The sequence below is a fragment of the Hippocampus bargibanti genome, linkage group LG02, assembly GCF_051943395.1.
Source record: "Hippocampus bargibanti isolate YZ-2025 linkage group LG02, ASM5194339v1, whole genome shotgun sequence".
Classification (NCBI taxonomy): domain Eukaryota; kingdom Metazoa; phylum Chordata; class Actinopteri; order Syngnathiformes; family Syngnathidae; genus Hippocampus; species Hippocampus bargibanti.
The window spans coordinates 1543823-1556622 of NC_142735.1; the positions used below are offsets into that span (position 1 = coordinate 1543823).

At 39.9% G+C, this 12800-nt stretch overlaps 1 protein-coding gene across 3 annotated transcripts in view; it reads right to left on the reverse strand.

Moving 5' to 3' along the window:
* Positions 1 to 2462: 2462 nt before the first annotated feature.
* Positions 2463 to 12800, reverse strand: part of LOC148901099 (glutamate receptor 3-like) — a 205863-nt gene continuing 195525 nt past the window's right edge. The window contains exons 19-20 of one of the 3 annotated variants that reach the window (XM_089019967.1): positions 10387 to 10634; positions 2463 to 6438 (exon numbers count right to left, since the gene is read on the reverse strand). In XM_089019967.1, coding sequence (XP_088876093.1) covers positions 10389 to 10634 — 246 coding nt within the window. In that variant the 3' untranslated portion in view covers positions 2463 to 6438; positions 10387 to 10388. Of the gene's footprint in view, positions 6439 to 10386; positions 10635 to 12026; positions 12202 to 12800 lie in introns of those variants that run through there. The other 2 variants (XR_016118217.1, XM_089019977.1) reach the window with 2 other exon arrangements.

Here is a 12800-nt window from a genome sequence, read left to right on the forward strand (position 1 = left end):
CATCTCACACCTTCTTCCTGAACACAGTGGACATGTTAGTCAGATTGCTTTTCACAACTCCAGAAAATCCAACAGTGTCGAACAATTCAACAATACAGGTACTATCCAAGTTACGACCGGGTTCCGTTCCGACAAAACGGTCGTAAGTCAAACGGTCGAAATACATTCAAAATGTCCGACGTGACGTTTACACGACAGGATAGTATACGATATCAATCCGTTGTTTTTAAAGCAACATTTTCTATTGAATACCAAACTGTTTAGAGTTCATTTATACATTTCATAACTTTTAGTTTCATTTTTGTATTATCAATTTTTATTACTGTATAACTGTACCTGTAATGTAGACAAAACTGTTTACTGTACAGTGCATTTATAAATGTTACACTTACCTTTTAGTGTCATTTCTAACACTTTATATTTCGTATTATCGATTTTTATTACTGTATAACTGTACCTGTAATGTATACAAAACTGTTTATTGTACAGTGCATTTATAAATGTTATACTTACCTTTTAGTGTCAGTTTTATCATTTTATATTTCACATTATCGATTTTTATTACTGTATAACTGTAACTATAATGTATATAAAACTGTTTACTGTACAGTTCATTTATACATTTATACTTACCTTGTGGTGTCATTTTTTTCATTTTATATTTCATATTATCGATTTATATTTAGATTTTTTATAGTGGGTTAAAGAAAACAGCATTATTACAGTATTAAATGTGCTGTAGGTACAAAAACAAAATACTTCTGGGTTGAGTGAACGCTGGCCCGTGTGGCTGCCGCTGCTCACCCACATAAAAAAATATCCAGTAATTGTAATGTGACCTTCAGAGTTTTGAAAGGCACTTAAAAATGAAATATATTATTAAAATTAAGCATGTAAAAACAGTACAAAAAATTGCTCTCCCTGCTAAGGGCCAGAAGAGGTCACCCGACACACATGCGCAGACTCAGGCGGGCAGTATCTGCACTGTATAACTACTGTATATAGTGTAGGCGCAGTAGATTGCTGTGCGAGTGTGTGACATGCTGGCTGGCCAAAATTGGAGTACGTGTTGCTGGCTGCTTGCGCGTTGTGGTGCCAGGCATAGCATGGAAAAAAAAAAAAAAAAAAAAAAAGGGTCTGGCGGTCGTGGTCGTAAGTACGGGTGGTCGTAACTTGCGCCGGTTGTAACTCAGATGTTACCTGTATGCACTTATTGGGGAACTCATTACTGTCCTCTTCTGTTTGGAGGAAATTTATTTGCTCTTCGTTGCCTAAGAAGTCGGTTGTAGGAACGATCCAAATTAAACCTCACCCCACCATGGCGATTTAGTGAAGGTTTTGCTGTTTTACATGACTGTCCCTGACGACAGTGAGGTTAAAATCTTAGCGAAAGAAAATATATGGTTTGAAAGGGTAGTAAAAGAAGCTATTTTCATAAAAACAGCAACACCTGAGAGCTTACACAGTCTACAGAGAAAAGTTGACGTGCACGTCAACATGAAAAAACAAAACCTGAAGAAATTCGGGAATGGCGCTCTACGTCATACAGTGATACCTCGACTTACAGAACGCTTTGGCTAACGATCTTTTCGCTTTACAAACATTAAATTTACGAGAATATAATCTTGGCATACAAACTAATTTTCGGCGGACGAACCAAACCACACAGGTGGCTGGCGGACTAGTTTTCCACCTGTTTGAGTGCAGACGTGGTTTGTCATCGAGTGGAGTACTTTTTTATTACTGGACCAAAAAACACCTCACCACAAGCTCGTGTTAAGCCTAAAAAGGAAATTACGCTCGAGCAGAAGAAGGAAATCATCTAAAAACACCAACGAGGTGTGCATTTGTGTGACTTAGCGTCCCGGTACCAGTATGCTAAGTCGACCTTTGCTATGTGTGGCTAAGGGTGTTTCTGTGTTGTCTAAGCAATGGTCTCAGGCAGTAGAAGAGATTGAAAATCTTCTGTTGATTTGGATGAATGAAAATCAGCTAGCATGAGACAGTCCTTATGGAAGGTGACTCTCCTTCCAAACAGTAACTCCCTCCCTCCTCCCCCCACTCCATTCCATCAAGCCATCAACGACCATCACAAAGGTAAATAAAACGACTGTATAAACAGTACAGTTTATTTCTTTAATTACAATACAATAGCACTTGTATTTATGTATTACAATGTATTTATCATACATAAAATATGGAATATTTTGGGTAGTTTTAAGGCTTATTTAGTAGAAAATTATGTTTTATGGGGACCTGGGAACGAATCATTCTCAATTTTAATGGTTTCTTATGGGAAATAAATGTTTGTAAGACAAACTTTTTGCCTTATACTCACTTTCTGGGAACCAATGAAGTTCGTGAACTGAGGTATCACTGTATTTTCAATTTCCGAATAAATTCGTGAATGGCAATGAATGAATTAAGTGTAACACCCAAAGGCAAAAAAAAGCGAATTTAAGTTTGCAAAGCACAATGGCTGATTTCACTCTGATGTAGACATACTGCTGAATGACACAGACACAAACACACTAAAAACTTTCTGTACATTTTATTTACAAAATGTATTAAAATTCTCTGTACAGCGCCTCACTAATGAGGTTGAGTAAATTATGCATGCATTTCTTGCCTCTTTTATACCCACTACAATGCCCGGTGGTCTCCTAGAAAGGTGAGCCTTGCAAAAAAAAGAAAAAGGTGAAAACTGCGTTAACGACACCCCCGCAAACCCACCCGACCGCCCCCCAAAAAAGAAAAATAAATAAATACATTGAATTTCTATTCTAAGGTAGGCTTTATTTTGTAGGGCTCATCAAGCATCACATGCATTTTCTTCTAGAAAAAAAACAACCAATCTTTCATCATGTAATATTCACAGTTCATGTTCATCCAAACACATTTCATCTGTTTTCTTCACATTATGCTATTTTTTTTACATGAAAAAAATACTATCATCCTAAAAAATTGTATGGAATCACAGCCTTTTTGGGAAAGTAATCGTTACAGCAATATGGACATGTGTTAACCTTGCAGAACCGCCCTGGTGCAACCCTTTTATCATCACTCTTTATTTCTTTTAAAATAAACGTTTATTTTGAAATTTTACAATGTGAAATCACCAAACAATGTAATGCTTTTGAAAGGTAATTGAAATGAAAAGCACAGCTCGTTTTTCAAATCTTCTTATGTGTACAAAAATGAAAAATAAAATAAAATAAAAAAACGAGTATAGTCCACATCGTACAGTTTGAAGTCACCAGTTCGTCTATGGTTGATTTCCCTTTTATTCTATTGGTTCTACTTTCGTTACACATAAGGTTGAGGATTTCCGGGGGGCGAGCAACCTTTCTACACATATACAAACGCTCACACAACTTACGAAAACGATACATACGAACGTTTTTGAGGGTACTGTAAGTCGAAAAATGTTTGGAAAGAGATGCTGTAAGTTGGATTTTGTATTGCGCGCCATTTTCCGGCCAAGCTCGCTTGCGATTGGCTGCGTACTGTGCGTCACGCACACATGCAGACAGTGGAGGTTTCAATGGCTGGATGTTTACGCGACGGACACCAAGGCTGACCAATCAGCGCCCAGCTATGGTGAAGTGTTCCCGATAACTTCAGACGCCGATCCGCCGATCTCGTTTACGATTGGCTGCGTAGAGTATATGGGCGGGAATACCAGTAGTCCCTCCGAGGAGGTGCTGAGCTCGCTTACGATTGGCTGTGAAGAGTATGTGGGCGGGAATACCAGTTGACTCCTCGAGGAGGTGCCGAGCTCAGTTACGATTGGCTATGGACAGTATGTGGGCGGGAAGGAAACCCCTCTTCCAAGTTGACGTTCCAGGAGGACAACAAGTAATGGCGGCGGCTTCGGTCACGGCTTTCTGAAGAACCAATGATATATGTCGTCGTACTACAGTAAGTGTGAATTTATTTGACGACTGTTAGAGCGTCAGTGTTTTATACTTCCCAGTTCAATGTTTGACTTTAACAAACATTCCATACAAACTATAGCGCTGAAGCAACTTACGACCAAATTCCCCTTTTGAACGACCGCTCGGAATGTATCTCGTTCGTAAGGTGGGGAGCGTCTATAACTACGCACGCGCGCACACACACACAAGAGTTGGCAGTATTGGAAGTTACACATCATGACCCGATTGTCTGGTGTGTGTCTGCAGCACCAAGAGTACAAACAACACACTATGAACTGTTTCAAATGGCATTTGAGGAAGATGAATCCATGAATAGAGGAAGGGGTTAGGGGTCTCAGGAGGGTGTGTGGGGGTGGGGGGTTAGTACAAAAGCAAATTGTACCATAATCAGTGTCCAGGGGGGTGCACTGACACGATAGAAAGAACAAATTTGAATATACATTGAGATATATAACCATTGAGAACCCGGCAGCGGAGAATGAGGTGTAATTTGCTTTTACAAGAAACCAATTATTCCCCACCGCCATCTAAGATTCATCTTTTGGCACTTTAAAATGTGCTTAGTGGTTGCAAAATGATGGCTTTAATTCACTCACGTTACATGTACAGTATTGTACATGTACTCAACTGTATATCTACAGTGATACCTCAGCTTACGAATGTTTTAGCTGACGAACTTTTCGCCTTACGAACATTAAATTCGCGAGAATATAATATTGGCATACGAATTAGTTTTCGGTGGACGAACCAAACCACACAGCGCCACGTTGGCTGGCAGACCAGTTTTCGGCGCATAAACACCAAACGGCTTCCGCTGCTCACCTGCACAAAAAAATCCTGTGACTGTAAAGCACGGGTGTCAAAGTCAAGGCCCGCGGGCCAAATCCGGCCCACCACATCATTTTTTTCGGCCCGCGAAAGCAAATCGAACTTGTTAAATTCCATGATGATAGCTAAAATCTGAGCCAAAATTCATATTTTTGGATGTCAACCACAATAAAAGTCATTATTCTTGACTTCAGATTTGAAAATGAGTTATTCATTAATTTGCTGTGTGCTCTATATGTAATATTTGAAGGGACTTAAACATTCTAATGGGTTCCCCAAATTCATAACGGCCCTCAAGAGGAAACCATAACTACAATGTGGCCCGCGGCAAAAAATGACTTCGACACGCCTGCTGTAAAGTGTCCTTGACAGTTTTGAAAGGCGCTTAGAAATTAAATGTATTATTATTAAATCACAAGGTCAAACAGCGCCACGGTGGATGGCGGACTAGTTTTCCACACCTCCTCTGTTTGAGTGCAGACGTGGTTTGATATTGAGATGAGTACTTTTGCTATTATGGGACCGGAAAAGCCCCCACCACGCGCTAGTGTTAAAATTACGGTCGAGCAGAAGAAGGAGATCATCGAAAAGCACGAACGAGGTGTGCGTTTGTGTGACTTAGCGTCCTAATACCAGTATGCTAAGTCGGCCATCGCTACGTGTGGCTAAGGGTGTTTCTGTGTTGTCTAAGCAACAGTGTTTTTCAACGTTTTTTGAACCAGGGCACGTTTTTTTTTACATTGGAATTTTTTTGCGTCATTCCACGAACCATCTCGCAGGAAAGAGGCAATCAGTGACGTGTTGTCATATGGATGAATATTAAATTACCCTCCCAGTCTTTTCAGCACACAGGACAATGACATAATATTGGCAGAAAATGAAATATTTATAACATTTTAAATTTCAAAAAGGGGCATTGGATCGTTTCTCATGGCACACTAGTGTGCCGCGGCACAGTGGTTGAAAATCACTGGTCTAAGCAACGGTTTCAGGCAATAGAAGAGGTTGAAAAACTTTTGTTGATTTGGATGAATGAAAAACAGCTAGCAGGGAACAGTCCTTATGGAAGGTGACTCTCCTTCCAAACAGTAACTCCCTCCCTCCTCCTCCCACTCCATTCAAGCCATCAACTACCATCACAATGGTAAATAAAACGACTTTATTATACGGTACAGTTTATTTCTTTAATTACAATACAATAGCACATTTATTATACATAGAATAAGGTATATTTTGTGTAGTTTTAAGGCTTATTTAGTATAAAAGTATTTTTTATGGGGACCTGGGAACGGATTATTCTCGTTTTTAATGGTTTCTTATGGGAAATAAATGTTTGGCAGACGAACTTTTCACCTTACACACACTTTCCGGGAAACAATTAAGTTCGTAAGATGAGGTATCACTGTATATGACCTGGTTTTCAAGTCTTCTCTTTTGTGTGAGTTTCAAGCAAAAAAGCCATCTATTTGAGAATGCGTTGCATTGATTGGACTTTCCATAAGGCACTGAGAGGAAGGGGAATCCGCTCTTCCCATCACCAGTCCAGTCGTGTTGTCATTGTAGATGATCATATCAGAAACCTGGCACCAAAAACGATTTGGCTCCATTCTCGTCATCCTTGTCCTTTTTTCAGAGATATTTAATCACATTTGTAGGGGCACGTTTGCTAGACCTGTATCGGGATACAAAAGTGGGACGCAAACGTGGAAGAAAATTACTTAGTATTATTGTCAGAGTAAATACAAAGAGACATCATATGTGCGTGAGAATCAGAATCAGAATCATCTTTATTGCCAAGTAAAGGTAACATCCGAGATACGACCGGGTTCCGTTCCGCTAAAACGGTCGTAAATCGAAAAGCATTCAAAATGGCTGACGCGAGGATCACCTGAACATAACAAATGACGACACACTGGCATTTCCTATACGACAGGATAGTATACGATGTCAATCTGTTGTTTTTAAGCAACGTTTTCTATTGAATACTATTATACACCAAAATGTTGACAGTGGCGATCCCACCCGCTCCGCCTCGGCATCGGTGGACACCCATCCCCCTCCCCCCGATTGTCACGTTCGTATTGACAGCTGGGGGTGGGGCCACGCCTCACCCCTCCACCACTTCCTTCTTCAGGAGAGTGGGTACGAAAATGGGACGCTGTCAACTTGTACTTTGTATTACTCTGGACTTTCTATATCTTCGTCTGAGCTCCCCCCCGCCCCGTTTTGAAAGGCGCTTATGAATGAAATGTATTATTATTTTTATTACAGTAAAGTCTCGTTATATCGATATCGGATATATTGATAGTCCCTGCTATATCGATACTATTTCTATGCACGCACGGAGAAAATTACATGCAAACAGGGTCGGATATATCGATAGTCCCGGTTATATCGATATTTTTTCGGACTCCCTTGAATATCGATATAACGAGACTTTACTGTATAATTATTATTATTTTTATTATTATCGTTCCGTTTCTGCTGAGTTGCTTCTCGCCATTGTCGGGTTTCCCATTGCCCCCCCCCAACCCCCTCCACTCGTCGTTTTTGGTATTCTTTATTTTTGATTATTCCTCTGGACCTCTGTCTCTGTCGCGTTGCGGTCTGTAGCGGTGGTAGCTGTAGAATTATAAAGAAAAAAAAGGTCTGGCGGTCATGGATGTAAGTATGGATGGTCGTAACTCACACAGGTCGTAAATCGGATGTTACCTGTATGTAGAACTGCACTAGTATCATCATAAAAAAAATTGCAAAGAGGCACTATTTAGTTTTATTTAGGTTACTGTTTAGAGAGTTAACGGCGACTGGGGAAGAAGCTGTTTAAATGTCTGTTGGATTTAGTGCGCATGGATCAGTAGCGCCTGCCGAAGTGGAGTCGCTGGAAAAGGTGGTGGGCAGGGTGCGGAGGGTCCAGTCGGATTTCCCGCACCCTCGTGCAGTGTGCAAGTCCTTGAGAGCGGGTAGGGCGGTGACAACGATTTTTTTTCCCTGCCATTCTAATAATAGTCACCGGTGCAAACAAAATGACTTAAATGTCTTGTGAGCACTCATTTTTTATCTTCGAGAGATACAAATCTTACATGAACAAATTCTAATTAAAATAGCTAGCTATTTGCTATTTACAGTAAAGTCTCGTTATATCGATATCGGATATATCGATAGTCCCGGTTATATCGATATTTTTTCGGACTCCCTTGAATATTGATATAACGAGACTTTACTGTATTTGCTATCTCGCTCCCTGGCCAGCAATCTAGCTAGCTATCTATTAGCTATATGGTTGTCTAGCTGGCTGGCTATCTAGCTGGCTATCTATTAGCTATCTATTGGCTAGCTAGCTAGCTAGCTAGCTAGCTAGCTTTCCATCTATTTGAGTTACTTCCGGGTTGTGTGAACGCTGGCGCGTGTGGCTGCCGCTGCTCACCCACAGAAAAACTGATCCTGTGACTGTAAAGTGACCTTGAGAGTTTCGAAAGGCGCTTAGAAATGAAATGTATTATTATTATTAGAAGATATGGGATTTTTAGGTGAATTTGGCACTGTTTGCAGTTACAATTAAAAAAAAATCAGTGAAGAGCTGCTGCTTATCCAATTATCAGTTGTATCTCAATGGGTTTTATTGCACGTTAGCTTCCGGCTCTCAATTTTTGATGATATCAACAATAATTTCAAGACCGAAAATCAGCAATCACAGTAAGAGCTCAAGTAGGCTCTTGATGGTTCATTGTGAGCAATCCAAAATATATATGCTGGTGCACATATGCGTATGACTGGACAAAGTGCGTAAATAACCCAGAGAAGAGTGACATTTATAATTGAAACGGAATATTTTACAGTGCAACGGACTAACGACTGTACGTCTCGTAGTGGTTTCATAAGGAGAACGGCACTGTGCTATCCAAAGAGGCTCAACGGGAGCTGTTTCTTGTGAATCTTGTCGCAGTCAATCTGCTTAATTAATAATTATCATGTCACTCGACGGAAAAGAGCACACAGAAGGATTACAAGCCGCAAATAGAAACCTTAAAAATCATATGTGAAAATAAATAGTGTTTGCTCCATCTGGATCGCACATGCACTGCCGTCAATGTGTTTTCTGATATGCAACGAGAGAATGCAATTTCCTTTGATAGTGTGGTTGAATGTTGAAGAGCTGAGGTGGGACTGAGATGTTGTGGAATTGACAAGAATAATAATAATAATAATAATAATAATAATAATAATAATAATAAGGGTGGGTGTTCAGAAAGGCGCTTGTAAATTAAATGTATTATTATTATTAACAACAATAATAATAATAATAATAATAACAATAATAATAATAATAATAATAATAATAATAATAATAAGGGTGGGTGTTCAGAAAGGCGCTTGTAAATTAAATGTATTATTATTATTAACAATAATAATAATAATAATAATAATAATAATAATAATAGTAATAATAATTTTTAACTCATTCACTGCAAAAAAAGTCAATATAATTTAACAATAAGTGCAATCAGTAAAATCAGTGTCCTCCATCTTTAGAGGTTTGATCCGCATGTTAGTTTTGGCCAAGCTTTTACATCGGATGCCCTTCCTGACACAACCCTCTGTATTTATCCGGGCTTGGGACCGGCACAATAAGACATAAAGTAACAAAATTGTATATGTGCCGTCCTGTTTTGCAGCAGTTGATTTTACTATAGACCAATCATGTATGATGAGCCAAAATATGTCTGCATAAGGAAATGAAAACCAAAAAACAGTTCTGCTTTTCAACTCATTCACTGCCAGACATGCAAAAAATATGCCTGCTCCAGTGCAATGGTTTTTGTAATTTTCACTCAAATTGCAGGACCCACAGAATATTGACTTTTAGGGCTACATAAACATTCAATAGTTAATTCCTAAATTTTATGGGTGTGGAGTTATATGAGCTTGAAATGGCTGGCTAGCTATTAGCTATCTATTGGCTTGCTAGCTAGCTTTCTATCTATTTGTCTTATTCTTCTATTTGAGTTACTTCTGGGTTGAGTGAACGCTGGCGCTTGTGGCTGCCGCTGCTCACCCACAGAAAAACATATCCTGTGACTGTAAGGTGATCTTGAGAGTTTTGAAATGAAATTATTATATTATATAGCGCATTAACAACAGCTGAAGCTGGAACAAATGGAGGGCGAAATGCTGCCCCCTTGTGGAATGAAAAAAATTGCCAGAGGTTTGGGCAGCGCTTTATTGGCACCCCAGCAAATAAATCCGAATAAATTCAGGAATGGCGCTCTACGTCATATTTTCAATTTCCGAATAAATTCATGAATGGCAGTGAATGAGTTCATCAGTTAAGAAATATATGCGTTCATTGATTTCGCATTTCATTCATCAGCAAGACTCAAAAATGAGTCAAAACAAAACCAAGAAAAAAAGTTGACAAGGAATAACCAAGAGCCATAGTTTTTTTTTTTTTTTTTATATCTAAGTGATCTTCTGTGTTTGAATTCTTTCGACATGACATCTGAACCTGCGGCAACACAAAACCGTATGCGTTTCAATAATTTAGTCCAGCAGACGCAGAGGGAAGCTAAATGATGCAACACCCTCAGTGCTTAGTGGACGCAATAGAGAAGGCACTCACCTCTAAATCTTCACACTCTCCGTTCCGTATACATTGTAGCCTTCTCTGTATGTGGCAAAGTTCTGGGTGGTGGTTGGAGGAGTTGGCTTAAAATTATGAGCACTCTTGGCTAATTTCAGCCGTTTGGTTTCTTGCCGTGACTTATAACAAAACTCAATCAGGGCCACCATCATGGCTAGCCCAAGCCCTCCAACCAGAATATAGAAGACTCCAGCCACATTGCTTAGGCTGAGAGCGCTTGTCTTGTCCTGCGGGAAAGTTAACAACAAAGTTAAACAGTTCCAAGTGGTGCAAGTGCAACAGAACAACAACAACAACAAAAAAAACATAATCCTGATTCGTCAATCTGATCTCGTCAAACTAGCCAAACTGTTTATGTCTGTAGGCTCATCTGTACTTCTTTGAAGGTGTCGGGTGTTTCGCTCCTCTTCCGAAGAGCTTCGTCAGCGAACTAAAGTTGTGCTGGTAACTCAGTCCCGATATAGATGCCTACTGGACAGAGGTGACGGCGCCAGACCCTCTGGTCCGATAGGTCACAGCTCTAAGAGTAGGGATCTGGCACTGCCACCTCTGCCAGTGGAAAGTTACCAGCACAACTTTAGTACGCTGACAAAGCTCTTCGGATGAGGAGCGGAGCATCCGACACCTTTAAAGAAGTACAGATGACGGCTGAAGAAACATTTTCCCCCGTTTATGGATCTGTCATACTAACAGCTACCAGCCACAAACCTGGAAAAAAGTCTATTTGGCTTTAACTGATTATCCTCAGAGTTATGAACTTCTGACATTCCCTTAAAGAAGAAAGAAGCTGACAATTGAATTTTTATTTATTTTTTAAAAATCGTTTCGTCTAGATCTGCTCTTGACTACGTTGGGAAGCCGGTCAGCGTTGCTTAGGTCGACGGCTTTAACCATCCCTGTCTCCTTAGCGACATGTACGTATAACTCTTCTGGCAACATTGTCATACAGTACAGTCAGAGAAGATGATCAAATACAACCATTTTGCTGCTGCTTACCTACCCAACTTTGGCGTTGAAAAATTTGTTTGTTCGAGTTTTACTATTTGCTGTTTAACCCCTTGAGTGCGGAGGGATCGGGTTACTCCCTCAGGATCTTAAAGCCCAACCTCAAGACGGTTAAATGTTGAGTATATTACATTCCCTGACTTCTTGCGGATGCCAACCGAGTCTCAGTTCAACTGCGAGCCGAAGTCACCATTTGGTTAGGCTTTGCAGGAGGCCAACAAATCTAATAGACACAGCTGGTTTGCAAAGTAGTAATAACGCAAATCAATCAAATTTTCATTAGCAGTTGGGTAAATAGAAATAGCAGCATAACGGTCCAAGTGTCATGAAGTGAGAATGGGGCGAAAGTGGCATTTGTCATCAACTGCTGTGATTCGTTCGGTTCAAATAGGTTTGGCACTCCGTGGTTATTTCCCCATTGGATTATCATTATCATTACAGATTTTTAAAAACAGGTTCATGTGGTGTTAAAAAAAATCGTTCTGTGGCAAAAAAAATATGGGGAAGGAGTACCTGGTCAAGCCACAAACCGGATTACAGTTAGTGGTAGGTTCAAAGAAAGAGAAATTATGTGCAGCAGATTAACATAAACGTGACCGAGGGTTTGTCTTGCGTATGAACAGTACGTTAAAATGCAATTTGGAATCAGTACAAAAAGACCAGCAGCGACTGACCTTACTTCCAGAGTCCTTGGTTCCACATTCACCCTTATCGTACCACCATTTGTTTTTCAGCTTGTCTAAGATGCCTTGTTCACTGAGTTTCAATACTGCAAGGTTTACAGGAGTTCTTCACGTAGGGAAATAACATAAATAACATTATATCATGTTATTTTATGTTATTCAACTTGTTTACTACTTACATATTTTTTTTTTTTACAAAGCGATAAAGCAGGTTTCCTGGCCACGGCAACATGACAGAGAGAAGGCATTCTACCTAACACCTTCAGAAATAAACCCTTACCTACAGAGCCAGGTCCTACCCATATCGCTTTGAGTAATCGGCAGACGCTGTTACCGTGGCGACGAGCAGGTACTTATAGTACGATCTGCTCGTCTCTACTTGGGGTAATTTGGGGGGCAGTTTGAGAGTCTCTGACCAGAAATCAACATCAGTTCAAAGAGGAGCTTTGCCTGAACAAACACGGGAATGGTTTGTTTTGAACAGACACACTAGTACTTAAATCTTCTGAGTTGGAATGTTTGTGTCGTGTAAATTTTAAGTTTCAAAGCCAATTGAAGCCACCTGGACAAAAGAGTATATTGAAGATCTGAAAGATATCCCTTCCATTAGCTAGCTAGATAGCTATTAGCTGTCTAGCTGGCTGGCTATAAGCTGTCTAGCTGACTAGATGGCTATTTATTAGCTATCCAATTTACAGTGTTCGA